The 24,401-nt window shown below is 43.4% G+C and overlaps 1 protein-coding gene across 2 annotated transcripts; it reads left to right on the plus strand.

Annotated features, from left to right (window-relative positions):
• The first annotated feature begins 1,388 nt into the window (after positions 1-1,388).
• On the plus strand, positions 1,389-17,828 carry PPP1R17 (protein phosphatase 1, regulatory subunit 17). 2 transcript variants are annotated; one of them, XM_012720714.1, is made up of 6 exons: positions 1,609-1,674; positions 6,448-6,600; positions 7,523-7,640; positions 8,889-9,041; positions 10,302-10,454; positions 16,538-17,828. In XM_012720714.1, the coding sequence occupies exons 2-6, from the start codon at positions 6,550-6,552 to the stop codon at positions 16,615-16,617; spliced, it is 555 nt and encodes a 184-aa protein (XP_012576168.1). In that variant the 5' UTR covers positions 1,609-1,674; positions 6,448-6,549; the 3' UTR covers positions 16,618-17,828. The 2 variants fall into 2 exon arrangements, with proteins under 2 accessions (XP_004676895.1, XP_012576168.1); XM_004676838.2 differs by lacking the exon at positions 6,448-6,600 and having other exon boundaries at positions 1,389-1,674; positions 16,538-17,827.
• The last annotated feature ends 6,573 nt before the right edge of the window (positions 17,829-24,401 follow it).

The following is a 24,401-nucleotide window of genomic DNA, read 5'->3' on the forward strand; positions in this document are numbered from 1 at the left end:
TTTGGGAATGAGGCTATCTCTAACCCACTGACCCGTGAAGCTATTGATAAGAAGATAAGGCCAGCAGTTTGAAACAGAGAACTACTTCTACCGACATTCCCTGGCATCCAGGTGTCTTCCTACCTAGCCAGGAGCACTACCTTTTAGGCAGCCTCCATCTTTTCCCAGGAGGTTCCAATAATGACTAAGAAGATCCGGGAACTAGATCAAACAAGGAAGCACACTGCCTAGTGATTTATTACCATGGTCTTTAAAGAAACTCTGCCATGGGAGTCAAGTTCAGGATTAGTGGCTCAGCATTGTTACGGCTATTATAATTAGGATGTTTCGGCCCTATTCCTGGAGTTGCTAGAAAATAAAAAGGTGATATCAGCCAACCTATCACTGGTGGCCAGTGGTCGCCTAGACCTGCGCTTCATGAACCTCGAGAAGGAAAGGAAACAGCATAGGCAGCACTTCAGCTCTTCTGTGAGGACCCTCCCTGGCATCCTGGGGGTGCCCACTAGGCGGGAAGCTACTGTAATCTTCCAGCCAGCAATGATTCCTCCCTTATCCCTAGACTGATCTTCCTTCCAAAGATTACAAACTTCTACGCCTCCAAATCAGCACAGGATACTTCTCTGGTGAGTTTCCCCCAAACACAGACCCTTCCTCTTTACTTGACAGCACACCTGTGTGTGCATACCACACATATACACACAATCACACTAAAGACCCCTTGCTCATTTAACCAACCTTGGTCCGGGGTCTTCTGCAGTGCATAGGAATTCTTAATGTTGCAATGCTTGTCTTAGTTGTTTTGAAAGTGCATGTTTCCCTAACCGCCCCTTCCTAGATAGCTAGAGCTGCTTCCTTTGCCACGTGAAGCAGTACTGCAGAGTGGTTGAGAGCAAAGGCCTCCAGCATTCAGTGGCCCAGTGCAAACCCCAGCTCTAGTCACTTATTGGCAGTGAGACATGGACTGGTAATTCTGGACTCGGTGTCCCTGTTTCCTCATCAGTGAAATGGGTGTGGTGACAGCAGCTTGTCTGTAAAGGCTATTATGAGATTAAATCAGTTAATAGGTGTAGTGAAGAAGAGTACCTCCTGCATGGGAGAACTTTTGTAAGGGTCTCTGTTATTAATCTCCTTTACTATTATTTCTCATCCCCTCTTCATGATACTATTCAAAGAGGTGGTAGTAGTGAGTGAAAGAATTCTGAATTTGAACATACAAAGATTTGAAGATCAAAATTAGTGATGGCATCTACTAGGCAAATCACAACCTCTGTGCGCCTCAGTTTCCATATCTGCAAAAGAAGCCAGATCAATAGCATTGGAACCCCCAAATACATAGTGTTGTTATAGGGGCTAAAGGCTCTAACTGATGTGTCTGGGTTTCTCCAGGCTGCACACCAGTTACTCAAAACACAACTCTGTGTATTGTATTTTTGTAATGGACAATTATTGCAGCTGGGAGTAGTGGCTGTGAGATTAGTCCTCATTCCCTCTCCATCCCCCTTGCCCTGGCGCCTGAGAAACAGAGCATCCCCATGGCAACAGCGGCAGCTGGTCCCTTGATAAGAGAGCTGGAGCCAGGCAGCCTCAGCCACTGCCTGCAGAGCTGGCCCAGCCTGGGGAGCAAGCTCACCCTTCCCATCTCTCACCCCTGCGGCCCAGCGCCTGCCTTGATTGGTAAGTGCTTTAAGGAATTTTATCTCACAAACTTTTGTGATGAGAAAAGCAAGTTTTCAATAAGTTAGAGTCCCTATATGGTTGCTGGGACAAAGAAAATTTCAGCTGGTGCCAGGGTGGGGTAGGGGTTGAGGGTGGGGGTGGGGCTGGCTGTGCTTTCCGGAGGTAGCAAAGCTGGCCCTAGAAAGGGAGCTGGAAGAGTCACCACTTTGGAGTCATTTTTGCAAGGGAAGTGGAGTCCTGGTTCTGTACAAGTCCTTTTACAAACTAAATTGGGAAGTTTCCAGAGGAGCTTGGGGTATCTGCATATTCATATAGCCTGGGGAGGTTAATCTTTCCAGGCTGAGGGTGGAGGCTGAAATAAAAGAGGAAGAAATGTGCTTGGCAAAAAAAAAAAAAAAAAATATGCAAGCCTTACTTTAAGAGTCACTCCTGAAGGAATATAAATTTAGGTCTTCTAAATGAATAAATTTGATTTTAAAATATGGCACTTTTTGACCTGAATTCAATCTTCAGGATAAAATGAGATTTGACAAAGGATATGAATTTTCTGTTAACCAGACATCATATTGGGTTGTGAGCACAACCTTCTAACTTTATATATACCTTCAAGAAAATCCATCTGATTATTTTTTTCCTAACTTACTTAATTCAGTTATTTATTTTTAACTGAGATTACCTTGGGGTATTCCCATCAGGTATTACTCCATAATGTCAGCCAGATTACTTGGGAATATAGATTCTCTAGCTAGCCCGAGGGCTGAGCATAACTGTCTCCTAACAGTCAGCGGCACCACAGCTTCAAACCCTGGAATTGGGCTCAGTGCTGGTCTGTACTTCGTGACTGTTCTAATCTTATGGTTAGTTTCAGGGAAGGTCAGAGGTGGGATGAGATGAATCCAATGGCTCAATTTAGATAAACATGTTTAATCATAATGTGAGGACTGAGAGAGCCAAGATGACAAGTCCCATTGTTAGAATTTGCTGGTCTGGGAGCCTTCCAAACATGGATTGTACAAATCCACTCAGAAAAACCTCAGAGAAGCCACTATCATGCCCAATTTACAGAGGTGTGAGCTATGTTTCCAACAGGACATGTAACTTCCCTATATTTGCCCAGCTAAAGAATGATGCAAAACCTCCAACATTTGCCTCTTCCTCGTATTCCCTCACAATACCAGACACAGTCAGTGAAGAATTTTGTGTCCATGAGTTAAACTACATATCCTAGAATCCAACTGGGAAATCTATTCCAGAGAGCACTACTTAGAGAAAGGAAAAGATGCCCACAACTGCTTCTGACCTCAAGTTGAACCGAGCAGGCTTCGCTAGCTGGGGAAATAGCAGAGCTGTCCTGTGGCAGCAGCTAACTCTGAGATGGTGGGTTGAGGCAGCTTCCCCCAAGTGTGTCCTCAGTCTCTGGCTGCTCTGGGGTACCATCCTTAGCCTAGGGGAGCTCTTCCCTTGCCTTGCGTTCCTGGACTTTCAGTTTCTGTTCTCATAAGAGAAGTGGCATTTGTAATTTTGAACCCCTCTTCTATTGTGATGCCAGTTAATGTGTCTCCCTCTCAGGTGTGTACATTTCTCAGTGTCTCTGTGAAAAGAAGGGTTTTGTGAAAGGGAATGTAGAAATCAGCCAGAGGTACTTGTAAGAGTGCTGGCATTTCTAGTCCTGAAGCTCCTGAAATGACCCCTTTTGGTCTCTTGAACACGCTGCATCAATTTGTTACAGGACACCAAATCTGTTGTTACAGGACAAGGAGAGAGGGGCATCCCTGAAGCCCCAAACCTGCCTTCTCTAAGTGGGTTCTGCCATCCGCCGCAACAAGACAAAACATATAAAACTTTAATGAAAAGGGACTTTAATACAGTGAATATACAATACGGAACACAAAGAATATAACTTCTAAATCAAACACCTGAAGTTACCCATCCCCTCGTGGGCAAAAGTCAACCCAAAAGGGATTGGCCCAAAGCAAGGCCTGAAAGCCCACCACAAGGCTAAAGCACCTTCTGGCCATGACCCATGGAAAAGGGTCAGACATGGCCAGACAGATCTGGGAGGAAAAGAGCAAAATCAAAATCAAGATTAAACACTGCCATAGTCACCTCCTTACAGGTATCTCACCCACATCTGCCTTAACCAGTCCAAGGTCAGGAAACAAGCCCAGTTTCTTCATCACATGCCTACTGCGCCATGTGGCTTCCTCAGGTCTCCTGGCTATCCATCCCACTTCCTTCTCTTCTCTGATTCCTTCCTTCTCTTCTCTCCTTTTTCTCTGCTCAGCTCCACCCTCCCTCTGGGTGGGGCAGGGAACCTGGAACTTCCCCTTTTCCTAGGGACCACCCTGTTACAAAACAACCCAGGACCCACGAAAACAGCAATGAGAAAAATACCAGCCCATAATCCTTTATTCTCTTACTAAAATAATCAGAAGTATTCCTCCAAAAAGCAAAAGGCTTTCTTGTTGATAGAGAGTTCAACATAGACTCACTCGGTAGCAAACCCTGATACGAAAAGGTAAAAATCATTCTACATCTTTCTATATGCCAGTTTATGTTCTGTTCATATTTTTGCTGCAAAAGTAGTACAGGTAGCTGCAGTGCTTCCTGCGATCTGGGGGTGTTGCAGACATTTTCCTGGGGGCTGTGGTGCAGGTGGCCTCAAGTGTTTCAAGTGAGGCTGGGCTTGCTGATATGACATATCGATGGCAGGTCAAGGAGTTCTCCCGCTGCCATTGCTCAGAGGCCACAACTGAGTCAACAAGCAGCCAGAAAGCTAAAGGTCACAGATCTTTGTGCAAGACAGGAGTTTATGAATCACCCAAAGTATCTGTGAAGGTCTGAGTTTTTGGGGTGGAATCCAAAGACCCAGGGAACCAGGTATGTAGGCGTGGGAAAAAAAAAAGAGCTTCAGAGAGTCCCAATAACAGTGAGTTGCTACGGGAGACGAAGACACCTGTCCCAGGCAGCAGGACAGTACAGTTGTCCCTTGACTGGGCTTGGTGCTGAACATGGAGACTGAATTAGAGATACTTAGGCAGTCAGATATAGGAGGGAAAATACTCATTTCTTAGTTATAATCAGACTGGTTTACGCCTTCCAGTAGCTCAATCATGAAGAGTACCCCTCTCACTGAGATAAAAATGGAGTGTGGGGAGACAGTGGGCTCATCTTATGCTAACAGTCAACAGGCAGGTTAATGAAATAAGACATGCTAATCTCCAACTATCTGATCCCTCCATGTAACTACTCTTATGTAGTAAGAAACCTCATGTGAGGTTAATGTGAGGTTTCTAGCAAGAAGTCCCTAGTGACGTCATCCATGGTGAAAGCAGTTTCTGACTCCACTGGCAGAACACAACCTGCCCAGCACAGTGTGTGTACATGTGAAATGCTCAGTCTGAGACTCAGCCTCCAGGTCCCGAGCACACAGAGGTTGCCCGCCCAGCACCAGTGTGATTCTTACAGTCACACTGACTTAAAATAGTGTTGTTTACCCACAGAGACTCAGGGCAACTTAAAATAGTTGGGATCTCTCTTGGGGAGGATACATGTGTCCATTTTGGAACTCATCACTGGTTACCCTCACCTTGTCCAGAGACTTTTAACATTTGCATAATTCTTTCCAAAAAGGCAGGCTCTTGTCTCTCAAGTCTTGCTTTGTGAAAGCCATTTTGCTCAGAGGAAAGCTAATTTTCTCCCCTGATTCAGCATCTAGATAAAAATGAAGGTTCTGGTGATTTTCCAGAACTTTCCTGGTAAGGCAGTTGTCTCTGTGAGCTAGCGTGGGTAGGCAAAGTCACATAACAATGCTGCTGGGCTCTCCATGCCTACTACATGGCAGCAAACATGGAGCTACCAGTGTCACCTTACAGGTAATTCTACAAAGTAGATGCTATTATCTCTACTTTACAGATAAGAAAGACAGTGTAAGAAAGGGGAGGGCAGGGAAGGCCATAGTTTATGTACATACCACAAAGAAGCAAGCGGCTACATATTCTATCAGAGCAATTGGAACTTGGAGAGAGAAAGGACAAAAAATAACTATATTGAGCATAGGTTTCATTTGTCCTCACCGCATCATTAAGATTTAGAGACTTTATCAAAGTCATATGGATTTTAAAGAGCTGAGACTTAACCTACATCTATTGAATGGAGAGCTCAGTCTAAACAATACCTACTGAGCACGTGGAGCAGCCATGTGGTCTGAGTAAAAAAGCCAGCATGTGTTAGGTTGGAGACGAAAGGCGTCACACAGACAGGACCTAGACTGAACAGAAGGGAGGGGCTGGAGTTGAGTTGGTCACCCTTAGTTTGTATGCAATGGTGGGTCATTTTAACCTCTGGGAACCTCAGTTTCTTCTTCTAGAGAGTGAATAGTCTAACCAGATCTTCTCTGGGGTGATAGGCAGCCCAGAGTCCCTGACTGAACTCGTGACTTTCTGTCAAAAGAGAAAGATGAGTTGAGTAGGTGCACAGGCCAAATTTGGGGTTGTAAGTTTACTATTGGTTTCAGCACCGAGCCCACACATCCCCTGTAATATGCCCATTGCTGTCCTCTCCACTTAAGCCAGTGGGGGCTGGCCCCCCAAGATAATAGTGAGCTTCCTGAAGGTCCCAGGGAGTCGGCAGTCTGTATGCAAACACTGAAAACAATGGTCAGATTGATTTTTGCTGAAGTCACTCAGGACTATCAGCGGCTCAGAGTGGCACTAAAAGCTGAGTTCAAGAAACCCATTAATGACTCCATCTGCTGTGCTATGATCTCAGCTTGTAGGAGGAGAGACCCTCCAGCCTTCTCAGAGGCTTATTCCTCAGAAACAAATGAGTTGAACTGGGTCTATGAGCTTGAAATGTTAATACCACTCGTCCATGGAAGATCTGTGTGCTGGGGACCTTGGAATCTCAAAAAAAGAGGATCAGTTAGATCATTTTCTCTCCTTCCGCTCCAACCATTCTTATGATGGTAGGCCAGGACATGTAGATTATCTGAAAGAAATTCAAGAAACAAAATGAGATATTATATAAATATTATAAAATGTATTTCTTGTTCAATCTCGGCACATGTCTTTTCTGAATTTCCAGTCCTCCTGGACAATAGCTACAGCTAATAGCTCTATAAATTCAATGGATTTGTGGTCTAGGAAAAATAGGGTATGGGGAAACAGACTTGCTTTACTAATAGAAAGCCATTCAGTAACGAGACTTTATTTCCCCCTGGCATGTGTCTACCACTGTTGACATATAGCAAACTCATTACTTCACATTCAAGGATACAAGGTAGAAAAGTAAGTGAAGCCTGGTTCAATTAGAGCTCAAAGGGTTTGCTTTAGTTTTAAAAGACTGTGGGTATCAAATAGAAGTCTGCAGAACTTGATTTGGGTCCATATTTGTCTATTTGTACAAATGTGATTAAATTAATTTTGATATTTAAAGCCTCAGTTTCCTGGTCTATAAAGTAGGTACAATTCTACTTTGCTAACTCTACAGAGAAAATACAAGCTCGATATTTTGTAACTTTCAGTAAACTCATTTCTAATTCAGATTTGACTATAATGTTCATTCTGAAACTTCCACTGTGCCTATGAGGGAAGGCAGTTGCTAAACAACTGATATATGACAGTTACTAATAAATCCAAGTGTGCATGTGTGCGCAGACGTACATACAATCGAGATTCATTTATTTTGCCTTAAATATTAGGTTCAGAGCGTCTAGTAGCTAAGTGTAAAAAGCAGACTTCAAAAACAGGATTGAAGGAACATAATAGTACGTGCTCAATACATGTACCTGAAAAGTGAGTAAATGGAAAAGAGGCAGATGTCAGATTTTTCTTCTGCTTCTCAGTGCTGGAGAAGAAGCCTCCACACCAGCCCTCCTTTGATGATGTCCACCGAGCAAATGCAGCCACTGGAGCACTCAGAGGACAGACTGGACAAGCTTGAACCTCGTCGTAGCCACTTAGGTAAAGGCTTCAGTCTGCATGTCAGAGTGGAAGTCAATAAGGGGACATCTCTACCATTTGGTTTGCAGGGAAATCAGAGGGAGGCCCCTGAATCCTGATAGTTTGTGTCTTGTGGTAACAGCCAACACCAGATGGACAGGCAAATAGCCAGGGGTCTGTGTGGTCTGCCATGTAAATATTAGCTAACACACTGGAGAGAAGTTTATTAGAGTTAAAAAAAATGATAAAAGGCACTGTCCCCATTTTTTTTGGTCTGACCGAGTCCCAGGCAGAGCATTTTTGAGGCAATAAATGAAATGTGGCAGTATAGCTTGTTTCTAGTATTTCCCAGCACACTTATACTCCACGTGCAGTGCCAATAAAATATTTCAAATATCTCTCTTTGCCTATCAAGACAGAATTTTAAATAGCCTTTTTCTGCTTTATTGTCAATCTGTTTCCTTTCCAGAACTGACTTTTTGCATAACCTTTGTAATGAAAATACCAGAAACATTTCTGCCTCTACCCATTTCTAAAAATGAGACACTCAGACTTTTGATGGATGGGCCTTTTGCATATTCATAGTCTTTGTTTATGTCTCGCCTGGTTATGACTCCCCCTCTACTCCCCTCTCCCTATTTGCCATCAAGATATTTTATGTTCTGGATTTCTCCAAAAATGGGAAAAAGTGTAATTGAAGTAAAAGTCAAAATTGAAGCAAATGCCTTGCTCTCGGTATTGTGCCCTGAGTGGCCTCTTGGGGTTGACAGATTCACAACCAGCCTGTCCCTCCAGGGACCCCACAGCTGGGCAACATCCATTCTGAGCAACATTTATTTATTTAAAAAAAAAAAAAAGAGCTATGCTATGTATTCGGGAGGAAGTTAACTATGCTACCTGGTAATAAATTTTTCCAATTCCTTTGTTTGTCAGGTATTAAGATAAATAGTACCAAGACGCTGGGTTTAGCGATGATCCTGTAACCTGCCAGCAGATAATATACTCTTTTTTTTGTTTTTGTTCTTTTGAACCTCACTTTTCACATCTGCAAATTGGGCTAGGTTATGGACTTCTTTTTATGTTAGTATATGTATTCAGAGAGGGCTATTACAGTGATTTGCAGAAGAGGGCCAAATAAATCAATACTTTGCTTTTTCAGACTAAACGGCTTCTGCTTTTATCACCAGCTATAACTGGAAACTAACCAGTTTGTGAATGGACCCTTACACATGTTATATTCTTTATTTTTGCACAACCTGTCAAAATTAGATGACCTGTCAGACCAGTTCATTAAGGACTGTGATCTCAAAAGGAAGCCAAGAAAGGGGAAAAATGTTCAAGTCACTCTGAATGTTGAGTCAGACCAAAAAAAACCCAGGCGGAAAGACACGCCAGCCTTGCACATCCCGCCTTTTATACCAGGTAAGAACAGTGAGGTTGTTTGCATACATTTGAAGGGAAAGCTCTTGCCATGAGATCACATTGTTTTGATGCATTTTTCCTTAAACATTCGGTACTTTGTAGTAATTGTTGCACTCCCTGTATCTGCCTTAATTATCCACTGCCATACCTGATAAAATCCAGAATATTAGGAACATAACAAACACAGCTGAGTTTGTTTCACTTATGCATGGTGGAAGTCAGGGTGGGAATGCAGGCTCTGCTCCGAACGGCCACTCGGGGACCCGGGCCATCCGCATGTGGCTCCCCTCATCATCCTGAGCTTCCACAGCTGGCATACATGGGGGAGACAGGATGCGGGGTTAATGGGCCTGGAAGTAGAATACGTCACTTCCTTCTGTCACAACCTTCCCTCAACTGCAAGAAAGGCTGGCAAATGTAGCCCAGCAGAAAAGCAAAACAGCTTGGCACACAGCTTCTTCACACGTGGCACATGATACTCTTATTCTTAAAGGTTTTATTTCATTTTCCCCTTTGCTTCTTACCATTTATTTCATATTCTCTCTATTCAGAATCCAGTTAGAAGAATACAAAACAAATGGCACACAGAGATTGCTGGGAAGGAGCTTTCTGGTTTATAAGACATAACAGAAGCACACAAATAGCTGAAATACTCACTCGGAAGCGACATAATGGAGGTCCTTAGATAAAGACGCCCAAAAGCTCAATCTGGGGTGGGAATTACGCAATGTTTTCTAGAACATTGATTTTTTTTTTGAACATTTGTAAATGATGGAGAAAATTTTCACATGCTGAAGAGAGATGAGAGGCAGGTGGGTGCAGGTAGAATACTAATGAAGTTGTCGAGGTGGGTGGCAGGTGGCTCGCAGAACAGCAGATGACCCACCGTGCTGACCAGGATGGACTTTGGAGGCAGACAAGCCTGGGCTCACACCTGGCTCTGACACCGGGATGAGCTGTGCTACCTGCGTTACCTCAGCTCACTGTCCTCAGGTGCGTGATAGTAGTGATATGAAATTCCTCAGGGCCTTGTGAGGCAAAAGTAAAATCAGGCATGTGAAAAACCTTTGCATAGGAGGTCGTCTCTTGTGTGGTCTTATTAATTCTTATTATAAAGAAATGGCTTTTAGAATAAGTTTAAAGGGATATTGACTGCTAGTACAGGTACACGTGCTAACATGGATGCTCAGTTGTCTGTCAAGTATTAGGATAAAGTATATATTTGACCCTGTCTCTCCCTCTCTGCCTCTAACTATGCAGGTGTGCTTTCAGAACATTTAATTACAAGATACGATGTCCAAGAGAGACATCCAAAGGGCAAAACAAGTCCAGCTCTTCATAACACTGACCTGGAACAGAAAAAGCCAAGGAGAAAAGACACACCTGCCCTGCACATGTCCCCCTTTGCAGCAGGTAAAAGAGCTGGTGCAGGGCATTTGCAGGGGGTGACAGGAACAGGTCAAGAGCCTTGCCATCTGGAGGTGCTGCGGGCTTAGGCTTTCTCCTGGCCCAGCAATCTGGGTCGCATGGATGAGCTCTGGGGAAGAGCAGCGTTTATTGCTGCCTTTCAGGTTTACCTTTACTGGCGGCTCCCCAGGGGCTGACTTAGATACTTGGGAGGGGGAAAGCATTACTCATGCTTCAGCAGAACTGGTAAAATTCCCTGAGCCAATGAAACACAAATGTCAGTGGGTCCTTAGGAGGAGCTGAAATGCCCTCCTCTCCTCTCCATTCTTCCATGGATCGTGCATCCTGTGGCTGATGGCTGATTCTCCCAAGACTCCTGAACATACTGAACAAATCCTCAAAACAAGAGAAAGAGAGAGAGACACGAAAAGAACAATGTAGTTGTGCTCACAGCTATCTTAATATATGTCCAATCAAGCCCCCAAACCGTGCCATATTTGCAAGCCCAGGTGATCAGGCAGTATATGACATATAGTTCTGTCCCTGAGGAGTTGACATGCAAGTTGGAGAGGAAGACAGATACTCATGATGAGAGCCGGACTGAGGTGTGTGTGTTTTGTAGATGGGAGTTGCACAGGAGGAAAGGAACTGATGTTTACTGAGATCTTACTAAATGTTAGTTTGTAACTGGCATGTTTCAAAGACTTTAAAATTCAACTCAATAACACAATAAAATAACTTGTCTTCATTTACAAAGAAAGAAACTGGGAGAAAATTTAAGTAACATATTCAGCCTCTTTAAAGTCTTATGTGAATGAAATTGATAGATGGATCACTGAGTGTGTGGCTGGCTGTTCTGATTATGGGTCTGTGACTGTCATGAATGGATAAAGTTATGCCCAACATTGAACACTAGTATTTGGCAGAGCTGGGATTCAAACCCAGGTTTCTCTCCCCTTTGGGTAGTTTTTCATCCTTCTGTGCTATGGTTTATATGTATAGCACGCTAAGGACCAGAAGAACACTTTGAGGAGGAAGTGAGATTTGCTTGTTATTCTAAGTCATGTTTCTAGTTATTTGGAAAGATAGCTCAAAGAAGACAGTCTACAGTCAAGGATGAAGTTAGGGTCACTGTCTTCGGAGGAGCAGAGCTAGGCTGTGACATGAGAAGGCCCTTCTGTAGAGAAATAGACCGAGCAGCTGAACCTGTCCCAGCCATTATCCTCATCGATTACAGACATTCCAACCCACACTCGTCCTCCAGCCCATCACACTTTTCTTCAAGCTCTACCTCTGAGTTCCAGTCAGCTTTCAGGATCCTGTCTCCTCAAACTCTTTACTAATAGGCATGTCCAAGTCCAAAGTGAACCTTTATGATTTTGAACTAACTGCGCTACCCCGGCCATGCAAAGACCTTTGCATTCCCGTCTCTATTAGACGAGATCGGGCGCGTTCAGGGTGGTATGGCCGTAGACCCCGTCTCTATTAGTACTGTTCTTGTTTCTCATATTTAAATTAATTTACATCAACAACTTGTTTGGTGAATGTACGAGAATGTTGATTGCCTTGTGTTGGTGAGATTGACCTGTTGTCTAGTCCAGTTCCTTCTATATGGCAGTGCTCAATAAGGAGATGTGGATTCAATTTCCTATGTGGTAGTCAAGTCTGTGGCTGCAAATTCTTTATTATTTTCTGCTCGTTTTTGTATCTCTTTTTATTGAAATTGGTCTAGGAGAAAGCTTGATAGGGGAACAAAAATGAGCAGTGAGTCACCGTATTACACAGCATGGAATGAGAACATGGGAATTAGAAAAGTTTAGGTTTCACCTCTTGTTCTGTCCTTTCTAGCTTTGTGACTCTAAGCAACTCTCACAAACTGTATAAGCATCCTTTGTTTCATCCATCTCTGAAGAAGGTCCAGAAAATATGTTTGCCAGAGTTGTCAACACAATTAAATAAAGTATATAGAGCACTTAGCACATTTCCTGGCTCGTTGAAAGTCTTCAATCCATGCCAGCTCCCCTCCATTATCTGTCCAATCTTGTTCTTTGAGATAGGTGAGAATGTTTCTGGCTGTAATGTTTCATCTTTTTCTCTAAATCTGCTGATTCAAGGACATTCCTAAGGAGTTGGGCTCTGTTTACCTGAAAATGCATGCTGCCTAGATCACAATCTATATATCCAAAGAAAGCTGCTTTCTGGGAGAATAAAAGTGTTTACCAAACAAGACAGCATACACAGAACTGAAGATGGGAGCTGTATATCCATAGACTCAGTGCACATTATGGAAACCCTTGAATCAGCAAAACTCTGTGTTGCAAGTATTTGCAATTATAGATCGTGTACTATGATTCTAGCTTTTATTAGCATATTAGCTGAAACACTTTATTTTTGAAGAGCCTTTTAGTATCTAAAGATTTGGCAGTAATCGAAATGCTAGTTAAGTTGATAAGGATAGTCTTCAGCAGATGTTCAGAGAGACTCACATTGGTTCTAACAAGGGTGTTGAGAGAAGCTCACAGACAAATGCACTCCAGAGGAAACTCCTCTCATTAGCCCTTGGCAAGTGAAGACTGGACACAGATTCACTCTCTCTTCTAAATCTCTTGCTAACTACCTTCACTCCCCCAGGTTAATGAGCTTATTTGACAGGTTCCAACTGCCAGACAACTCCTTAGTGAGGCGTAGTCTCAGCCTTCTTTGCCAGCCCAAGGTCTGCTCAAAACTTGTTCCCACGTATGTAGCTGCATGACAGGAGCAATGGATTGTGATTGGTCAGAGTTAGGGAGCTTCAACCTGCTTATAAGAGAAAAAAGTTTCTAGTTGAGATGCGTGGGGAAAAGACAAAACAGGGGAGCTGAAGAATGAAGTTGGAAGCACTGAAGAGGAGCCTCCTGCAAACTGACTCACGAGCTATGAACGTGTAGAGGTTAAGCCCAGTACTGTACTTGTAGGTGGGGGGATCTGTGCTTTGAAAGTGACACCTCTTCTGGCCTGCTGGGAACAGAGCATTGCCTCTGGAGTGGTTTACAGGAAAGGTGGAATCTTAGCCCTCTCTCTTTTAGATCAGAGGTTCATATTTTTAATGATTTAGATGCTCTGGGTGGGATCATGACTGACCACAGCTTGCTGCAGGCTGACTGGCCCTGAAGGATCTTGAACTGACAGCTTTGGCCTTAAAAACATACCAAGACAGTTAAGTTGCTCAATTCTTCTTCACAGAGAGTGAAGGAGTAGAAACTACTGTTCTAAACCCCCATGATATTATGAGTTCTGTGCTCTTTGTTAGCATATCCTTTGAAAACCTCACAATTCAGTGAAGGAGGTGCTTGGCAAAGTACAATGATCCTCACAATAAGAAGTGGAAGTAAGGTGGAATGGAAACATAAAAGCATTTTGCCTGATCTAGTGGTATCAGCCGCTAAAAAAGTATTTTTCTTCTGTTGGGGTTTAAAATATTGCCGCGTTCAATAATGACCGAGACCCGTGTCCGATGCAAAAGCAAACAAGACTTTATTAGGCCAGCTCGAGCCAGGATCCTTCCTTTACTGCCCTGACACAGCAGGCGCACCCCTCAAGGAAGGATCCCTGAGATCTACAGAATGGTGCTTATAAGGGCAGTTAGTAGGGATGGGGATTTTCCACTGAGTAGTCCGTTGCTGGTGGGTGCCTGCAAATTCCTGTTTGTCCAGATATTAGGGATACAGCAGGCACTGGAAACTACTTTGGTCAAGCAGAAATCTAGGCTTATCTCTGGGAACCTACCCAGCCAGCACCTTCCAGGAACAATGGCTCCAGAGGGGGCGAGCTGTTTAGTGAGAACTTACTTTTCACAACATTCCCAACACTTCAATTTTACAGATGAATGGACTGAGGGTCAGATTGGTTTAAATGACCTGCCCAAAGTTGTATAATCACCTAAAGCACAGTATTCTGCATCAGAAGTCTATTTCTTTCAGGGACATCCCACAGCTTCCCAGAGAGAGCATGAGTATCATCAGGAAGGGGTTAAACCGAACACACCAGTGCTTATTGACGCTTGTTCTTCTGCCAATCACCAAAGCCAATGATAAGGCAGTGGCAAGTGTAAGAACACAATGATGACCCTTAGGTGCTACTGTTTTGCTTAGAAGCTCAATCAATTGATTGCTCTCTCTCTCTCTCCCTTCTATTTCAAAGTCCTAGTGTCTCTGACAACATTCCTAAGAACTTTTAGTCTCATCCTAAAAAACTATGTCCTTGAAATCAAGATTTTGATGAGCTACTGATTTTTTTTCTTTATAAGACATTAAAATTCATGCCTTGCAATGCTGATACAAAATACTTGTTCACTTTCCACTTGAAAGCATCTCCTTTGCCACGGTGGAAAACCTAACCCACTTTGGGAAAGGGCTGACCTTGATCTTGATAATTAAACAGGTTTCTCCCTTCTTCCTCCTCTGAGATCCCAGAACCTTTTGTTTTGTTTTTGTACAGATGCTCCTATGACTAAGTTTCAAGGCTGCTCAAAATAACAAGAAAGTTGAACAGTCTCAAAATTTAAAGGTTCAAGGTTCTTCTCCACTTTCAATCAGCCCAAATTTAGCTTAATCTAAAGAGATATTAAGGAAAGCAGGGTAGAAACTTTAGGGGCTTAGCATACTAATTCTGTGTTCCCCCTCCAAGATAGCCTTAATTCCAAACAAGAATCCAAATTCTAAGCAGCTGTTGTAAGAGCAAATATCCCCCACTGTGTCTCATAAGTGATTTATGCAAAAGCCTTAGTTTCAGCCAGACTCTTGAAATTGTTTTTCTCCTCCAATAAATATCAGCTAATTGGTAAAGAACCCATATGAACAAACTAGAAACTGAATCAAATGAATAGTCATTAAGATCAGCACATAGTTTTCATTAATTTGCTGCTGTTGAATGGAGTCCAGTGTGGTAGAAAGGGCCTCTTGTGGTGCACAGCTTTCCTCCCTCAAATTTAGATCTTTATGAACTGCTTCATGAATGGAAAGGCCTTTAATTATGAGAAGGAAAGGGGGTGGTGAAGGCAGTGGTAGAGATGCAAAACTGGCTGACTGGAGCGGGTTGATAGAAATCTAAGAAGATTGGCATTGAATCACAGTGCCCTTGTGGTTTTATTAAAGTGGCCCTGTGTCACCCAGGATGGCCTCTTTGGGGGGTCTTCTTGGACCAGCCTAGATAATTATGTACAGATTTCTGAATTTCAAGCTGAGTAAACTTTCAAAAGCAAAGCATGCTGGATCATAATATAGGGATTAGCATCACTTTTGATTTTGCCTGGTAAAGGGTCTTTGAAAAGCCCAACTGCCTACCATCCCTAAAATCTTATAAGAGAATCATCTGAAAATAAGGAACTTTATAAAATTGTAACCAAATATCATACCAAAAAATGCACAACACTTTCCTAATTTTCTCATTCTGCTCTGAACTATGTAAACTTTAGTATCTGCTGGTACTGACATTTAGATATGGTGCGTTCAGAGCCTCAGCTCAATAATTTGCCCAGATGTTAGTAAAATCTGTTTAAGTTTGACTTCTTCAGGTTTACTTACCAGTTCTTCTCAGTAGGAAAACAAAATAACAAATTGCGAGAGGAAAGGAAAAACCGGCCTCATTGCTCAGGGGGGGTGGCTCTGTGCTAAGCAGTGACACTCTCCATACTTGTCACGATAGCCCTTTACACAAGTGCTAGTGAACTTCACTCCTATATGAGAAAACTGAGGTGGCTCCCCAGTGGCGGGGAGGCAGACTGAGCAGCAACTAGACTCCAAGCAAAGCAACTAGACTCCAAGCTCTGCACTTCCCTCTGTGTGGCAAGCCCACGTGCAGAGGTATCCAGATGCTGAGCATCCCAGTTCCCTGGTAACTAGAGTAGTGTCCTCACTGAGCCACAGCCGCCTTGGGAAACCCTAGTAAGGCCACCCGACTCCTTCTACCCTGGTTGGCATCTGTCATCATAAGTTCTGCAAAAACTAAAAGTTTTCTAGGTTGTCACACCCACGTGTACCATGTCTCTGCTGTAAGATTGTTTAATATTTTAATTAGATTCCTTAATTGCAGGTCTGTGCTTTGTTTTGCAGGTGTGACACTGCTCAGGGACGAGAGGCCCAAAGTGATCATGGAAGATGACGAAAAGGATAGTGACAAGATAGCTATTTAAAGATATTTCCCCTGAGACCACATGTAAATAGGTTAGATTGGTTCCCTATGGTGACCTAGAAAAAAATAGACTTGTTTCTGCTCTCATTTTGTCATAGGCTGCCTTTAAGATCCAGCCGCTCTTACCCCATGAGACACAGGATATCAGATTGCTGGTCACCTCTTTGTCTTTCTTCTTCCTTGAATTTGGTTTTTATGCCTACCTCTTGAATTTTCATTTTGTAATGCAGTGGAAAGGAATCAGGCAGTCCCACATTAGGAGAGAGCAGGGAAAACTCTAGTGTTCAGTTTTCACATATTCTGGATAGTGATGGACTAAAGAGCAAAGATCCCATGGAGATCCTTTATTTCTTGGTTCATGCTGATGGACAGACCTTGGCTATGTGTCATCCAAACACTACTCCAGTGGGGCTCCCAATGACCAGCTAGGGAGCTAAAAATATCTGGGTTCTAACCCACTGGATAACATGGCTTTTTAATCTCTCTTATTCTATCTCAAATCCAAACTGTGACAATCCTAAGATCCTTGTGTTGTAACCAACATCTCAAAAGTGAACATGTGAGCTGGGGGAGCCAACCCAGTCACCTATACCCTGGAAATAAAGACCAGAGGTAGAGCATACTAGCCTCTCTTGGGAACTTCACAGTGCATCCCATTCATTTTTATTTTGTAAATATTTCTTAATCACGTCCTGAAATTTGTGAGTTTGGTCACAAGTAAACTGTCACAAAGGACAGATGATATACCCAGGTTTGTGATGACTTTCCGTTTAAGAAAATTCACAATCTTAGCATTCCCACTCATTTAGACCCCAGGATTCCTTCTTGGGCTGCAGAGGAAGATGTGATCTTAGCTAGTTGGCAAGGGTCTATCTAGAATGCCTGCCCCAACCTGGGTGTCTTGGGATAGTTTTGCACAAGGGCCTTGTCCACCAGGTTCTCACCTGTCTCCAGGCCCATGGGGGTACGTGAGACTATTTCTCAGAGGAAGGGAGGTGGCTATTCAAGCAGATCCTGCCTGAAAGTGGTAACATGGAAGCTCTGTCTAGCCCCTGCTGCAACAGCTGAATTCCTCTGTCTTTCTGTCCTCCACATAAAGATAGAAAATATACTGGGCCTTACTGGTGATGAAGATACTCTACACAAATCTCTGTGTCCTTTATGTCTATTTACTCAAAATTATAGAGTTGAAGTTGAAAAACACATTCACTTAGTTGTTTTGCATGTTTGTTTTGACCTATCGAGGTTTATAAAGCACTGACATAGCCATTGATATTTAATAGGAGAATTTACTTAGCATTCTAGATTTCCAGAATCTAGGAAAATCACCTGAATATCTGCCAGCCCTGGACCTGATTAGAAACACAGAAGCTGTGAGCTGGCACTGAGCACTGGGTGCCCTTTTGAAAGGAACGTGTATTCTCCAGCTCCTCGCCTGTCAGTTTTACCACCTCCCCAACTTCACCCTTCACATTTGAGTTGGGAGCCCCTGATGATGATCCACACTTTGTGATCCTAGTGATCTCTCATCTCTTTGACCCCAGGGCTCCATTTTCTCTACCTAGAGTCCAAATGTCAGCCTCGGGATGAGGGGCTAAGATGGTGGCCAGGTAGATGGTTGAGACAGAAGTGGTAACACAGGCTACTAGGAAGTCTAAGAAGTCAAAAGCCACTACAGGGCTGTGAGAAAGGGATTTTATCACAACCAACAGTGATCTTCACCAAGGGATTCTGATCAAGAAAATCACAGACGCTCCCTTATCCTGTCAGTCACCATGTCACCACAGCATACTCCTCCATCCAGCTCCCACTGGGTCCCACGGGACCTGCGTCCTGCACCTCACTGGGTCAGTAAGCTCGCAAGCTGTGTAGGGAGCCTCCCTGTTTCTGCTGTCTGCAGTGGGAGGCGGTAGATGGGTTATTGTAGAGACAGAGGCCTTGAGTTATAGCCCCAACTGGGTGACATTGAACAAGTCCCTAGTATACTGGGTCTGTTTCCTTCTCCAGATAATAATCATCTCTGATGCTTTCTGTACAGACTTAAGTGAGGTAATATATGGCAAGGGACATCATGAACTAAAATGTCCTATCTTTGTAACATAGGACAGTTTTAAGACACCTTCAGAATGTGGACTTTGCCTTTTCTATTGCCAACCCCCATCACCTGGCTTTTAAATGGGTAGCAGTGATGTGTCACTCACTCACACCAGCTGAAGAAGGACTTCAAATAGGAAGAGATCATCCAGGATATAGATGGCACAGTCTTAATTAAAATCCCAGGCCTCCCTTTTCTGGAAGATGATTTTCATAATAGTCCCAGCTCAAAGGAGCATTCACAGAACAGTGGGGGCCAAAGCCAATCTCACCCACCCTGGATGTAATGGGAGTGACTTGAATTGTTGCCAGATCTCTCTTCCATTGATCCACGTGACCATTTTCTGGGTAGGGTAGAGATTTCACCACTAGGATTATACTCAGATTAAAATAGTTTTTAGTACACTGAGTAACTGACTAAAAACAATACATGGTCATGGTAGACAATCAGAAAGAAGGACCAAATTAAAGACAACCCAAGAGAAGAGAAAAACCAATTGGATATTTGTTCACTCTGAAGGTACTGAGTCCAGCCCCAGGTTACCTGAGATGAGGAGACACTGAGATATGAGACACTTAGCTCTCTGTCAAAAGCTCCACATGGGATGGGTGCCTTTCATTAAATCCAGACCCCCTTTAAAAGCTATTGTGGGAGATCACACAGTCTACATCTGATGCCTAATTATCACGTGAGGCAGAAGCTGATGCTGAAGGATCAGGATAGGACCATAAAGGATTCCAGCAGTGTTTCGTTTTCAATGCAATGACGTGGATTTCCCCCTCCAAGGCTGTGCTGTACAGGTTGTTTTCTTAAAACAAGGATAGACTGAGATAGCGTGTGGGTATGAAAATAGGTTAGTCAGGCAATTATTTTCCAAGCTGAACATAAGAGGCTAGTTACATGATGGATGCTCTAGAAACTCTTGTCATCTTGTATAATATAAATGAGGCTCCCTTGACACTTGTAATTTGTAAATGTGGAAATGTTTCTCAGAAAACTCCCCAAGGTAGTAACTGAACGCACAGGTGGTGGTGGAACTGGGGACATCCGCTTCTCCTGGACACAGGTTGTCTTTGAACAGGTTTTAACATGTCCTTTCTATAGAGGATCAGAACACCATCCTGACCTTAGTTTCCAAAAAACCAGGCAGATGACTCCACAGAGAAATGCATTTATGTGGAAACCAACATCCTGACTGAAATGAGTTCTGCCCCAGAGAATCCAAGAGAGCAGCCAAGAAGGGGTGGATTATTTGTGTCTTCCCACCCCACTCCATTCATCTCTGTTACCCATTCTCTATATTGCAGCTAGAATGGCCTTTTCAAAACCCAAATCTGAACAATGTCTTGTCACTGCTTAGAATAAAGGCAAACACCTTCAGACTAGACCTACTCCCTCCAACATTTTCTGTGCTCCAGGGACTGTGACCCCGTAATGGTTTCCTAATGTGGGGTGCTCCCTCCCATTGCCAGGGACTCTCCTTTCTCTCCCCCCACACCCCAAACCCAAATCACCCAGTGAGGTCCTGCCTATCTTTCGGAACTCAGAAAAATGCCACTTCATGGGAAGAGGGTAATTTCCTCACTCTTTTGATCAGTTTTTCCCACCATTTGCAGATTCTCTAATCCCCCCACACCCCATAGTCCTTACCTCTTATAAGGACTTTTATAAATCCTGATCTCTTTTTTCTGATCATCCATTTGTGAAACTGATTAATACTTGCCTCCCCTATTGTGCAAAGTCCATGAGTACAGGCATCATGTCTGGTTTTGTACACTTACCCCATATACCTAATATGGTGTTTAGCCTCAGTGAGAGAGTGAGTAAATGAACGCTCTGCAGGACAACGTGCCTGGTAGCTCAAGTTTGCCCTACCACCTGCCTAAATGAGGCACACTAAATGAGGCTGTGAAGTGAGCACCAACATCAACCACAGCAAACTGGTCTGCTTCGTGGATCCCACATCCTCCTAGGGAGTTCTCGTTTAGCAACTCCTCAAGAACAGTTTCCTCTTATTAAGTGAGGAGGGGCGACTGCCTGACAACCTGAGGGCATGAGTGTCTTACCCAGCTCAGGAGAGGAGCTGCCAAGCGCTGGAGGTGGGGAGTGTCAGCATGAAGGGGAGAAAGGGCTGATGTGTTTCCTGTGTCTAAGATGTTGGCTTATCACCATATGTGCTCACTCTTGCAGTTAAATAGTGTAAGAAGAAAATGCCAATCATCATTGACATTTGAGAACTAACAAAATGATAAGAGAATGTTTAAGATGTTGGTTTGATTGTGTAAAGATACTATAACAATTTCACTAACAGCCATTGAAGGAAGAGTTTATTATTCAGATGTAATATCATCACTGCAATAGCAGTTCGGTTCCTCATTAATTATATGTGAAGACATTTTGCTCTACCTTTTTTCTAACTATCGAAGGAATCTCTGGCACTCCCTTTCCAGCCTGTTAACTTTGCAGCACAGATGCTCTCAACTGAGGCTTGACCCTCCCATTGGTGATGTCCCCCAAGTTCTTTGTGCTAAAGTCTTATACATCAAATGCCCTAAGAGCGGAAGTAAACAAGAATAGTTCTGCTTCAGTCCCCCAAAGCCTAAATCATCCCTGCAGTTCTGAGTGAGCTCTAGATCATTTCGTTTGCCCTGTGGACTCAAGGCTTTGAAGCCCACATCATGTCCCCTGACCTGAGTCTTAGAAGAACTCACACTAGTAATGACTTTTGATGGAACACGCTCCTACAAGCCCTGACTCTCCAGCAGTATCATCCAGCCAACAATCAACTGCCCACCTTACTGCTGTGAACTTGCCAGAGAAGTGTGAAGAAATTACCTCTGTGTACAATGTTCTGCATCCATGAGCTGCTTCTGGGCATCCAAGTTCATTCCTATGGGCTTTGCATGGGTTCTAAAGTCATGTTAGGGGAACAGTATCTGAAACTGAGTAGAGTCAAGGTGGTCACCCCTCCTGGGGCTCCAGAACTGGCCTCTTAATGCCAAACTGACCCTCACTGGCAGCACAGCATGGCCAAATAAAGCGGTGAGGTGGGCAAAAAAGCAGGTTGGGAAATAGAAAGTCTGAAGGAAAGTATACGAACTGTGGACATGCAGAGGGAAAGAGGTGGGAGAGGGGAGGTATTGAGCCCAGTGACAGAGCCAGTTTCTGGAGTCTTGAACGTCTGGGTGCACCCAAGGGACAGATGCCATGTGTACTCTGAGGGGAAGGGAGTTGCTATATTTCAGAGCAATTCTGGGTACCAGCTCCTTATACCATGTCTCACAGTGGTTCTCAGATGACCTATATTCTCCACACTCTTTCATTCACTAGCTTTTTATAAGCATGACTGACAGGCATAATGGTGAACATTAATAAGGCAGGAATGCCAGTTTCAGGAAATTTAAAAAGGAAGCTTTCCTCAGTCTGGTAGCCATGAGGTTACCCTCACCGCTGAAGGTTTGAAGGGACGCTTTACTGTCCTGGTCAGTGATATTATAATTTCTTGACAACAACTTGTCATGTGTTTCTAAGAACCTAGATCTTCCCTTGACGTGACTCCATCCTCTTGCCAGCCACAAGTTGTCCTCCCATGAAGGACCTCATAGCTCTGTGCTCCATTGACAGACAGTAGTCAGGACAAAAGTCAGTTTCACATGCTCATTGAAATGAGCCATCACAGATATGAAGAGTTTGAGATGCATTGTTCAAAACCTATTTCTCTAAGGTTGTACTTAGAAAATAACACTAGCAGTTCCTCCCTTAGCCCTTTAATTCCATAGGAAAGTTCTTGCTTTTATTGTCAAGTGCTAGGGGATCCTTACATGAAAATGATACTGAGAAGTCTAATAAACAGAACGCAGAGAAAAGCTGAGGGGCCAAGCGAACACAGCGGGAACCACCATACGTCTTCCCGCTTTTCTCTTCTCATTCTCTCCTTTGAGTTCTTTTAAGGAAACCACCCAACTGCACTCCACTCCTTCCCAATCCCCTGGACTTTGCTGAGCAGGGGGAGAAAGCAGCACACTAGGAAATTGGGAGGTTTATTCCTTTGGTTGCCTCCAACATAAGAATCCTCAGTTCACAATCAGCCCAAGCCTCCCGTGTGGAGTGCGATGAAGGTTTTCATTGTGTGGGTAATGTATGGGTTTTAATATACGCGTTTGAAGCTCCGTCTTTGATATACCCTGTGCATTTTTGAATAGGAACAACGTCCCTGGTGATTCCTCAGTCTGAGCAGCAGCCAAATCTGCAGTCAGTCTCCTATAGAGCAAAGCAAAAAGCCAGCAATAAAAAAAACTAAATAGCAAATCAACAGGGTGTCGTTCTTGAACAAATGCACATTCATAATTTGTAACTGTATAGTAATAAATCCCCTCCTAGAGCTTTGCTCTAACGACCCAAAACAGAGAGGAAGCTTTTTTTTTTTTTAACCACTTGTGTATTTGGTGAAGGAGCACAGCACATTTGCCAACAGTACAAATATTTATACTTTTAGTACTTCAAAGAAGTGCTACAGATGTAGTGGAGTTACCGAGATCCAATGCCTGCCTTCACCAAACCCTGCCTTGGCAATAGAGCTCCTACTGACCACAGACATAAATTTTAGAGAAAAGAGAATTGCTGAGAGAATTCTAGAATTGAGATTTTGTCCACCAGTCAGAGATGATCGGCCTTGCAAAACAAGTTTCCTTTGTCATAGACTTAAATTAGGAAACGACATCCAAGTTTTGGAAACCTCTTGACCAAAAGAAGCTGCTGGGATGCTGGAAACTCTGAAAATGCTCAAAATTGACTGCCAGTGTTGGATGCACTAGCCACCAGCAGCTACTGAGCACTTGAAATTTGGTTGATGAGATGAGGAAATCAATGTTTAATTTAATTTAATTTTGATTAATTTAAATGTAAATAGCCATGTGTGAGTAGTGGCTATTATACTAGGGAATACAGGTCTGGAACTTATAAAACACCTAACTTAGGAGACTGTGGTTTAAAATACAATCATCCATGCCAGTGGTCTGACTGAGTCTATGAAAGCAAGGGATTTTAAGTTGGAAGTTTTCATTGGCTGGGACAATTAGGTTCAGAACTTGTGTTAAACGCTAGAAATCAAGTACAATAATGGAATTTGACAGAGACCCAAAAACACCTGGAAAAGCTCTGTTCAGGAGCTGTAGCCACCTAGGACACCTCGGAACCACGTTGGTCTACAGAGGTACTCCCATGGTTGTACGAGGAAGGCAAAGTCCAAAGAGCAGGAGACCACCAGCAATTGGTATTCTCTAATCAACGACTCTGTACTACCTGCTTTCTCCAATACTCCCACTTCATCCTCTCAACAACCCCAATTCCACAGGGCAGAAAGAAGAAAAATTCTCAGAAAGTGGGTGCCCAAGGCTCATGCATATACGGGACTATCGTATGCACATGGATGAACTGATGGTGGAAAGTCCACAGGGATTACAACCGAGATGAAAAAATGTACAAAATGAAGAAGGATCTGTGTATGTGTGTATGTGTGTATACATACATAATAATAAAAGAAAGTACAACCTTTGGAATTTGAATTCTAGTCATGATTGTGCTAAAACTCTGCTCACAAAACCTTCCTCTAGTTTTGCATTTGATGTTCTTCTCTCACTCAACTCTGCCCCTTGGATTCCCTATCTCTTTCCAACATGCAACAGCCTTAC

The sequence above is a fragment of the Condylura cristata genome, unplaced genomic scaffold, assembly GCF_000260355.1.
Source record: "Condylura cristata isolate star-nosed mole 26May11 unplaced genomic scaffold, ConCri1.0 scaffold00005, whole genome shotgun sequence".
Classification (NCBI taxonomy): domain Eukaryota; kingdom Metazoa; phylum Chordata; class Mammalia; order Eulipotyphla; family Talpidae; genus Condylura; species Condylura cristata.

Coding starts and splice junctions, on each gene's coding strand:
- PPP1R17 (XM_012720714.1), top strand. CDS start 6,550: ATGGAAGATCTGTGTGCTGGGGACCTTGGAATCTCAAAAAAAGAGGAT. Junction 6,601..7,522: donor TCTCAAAAAAAGAGGATCAG/TTAGATCATTTT, acceptor TCTGCTTCTCAG/TGCTGGAGAAGAAGCCTCCA. Junction 9,042..10,301: donor CATCCCGCCTTTTATACCAG/GTAAGAACAGTG, acceptor CTAACTATGCAG/GTGTGCTTTCAGAACATTTA.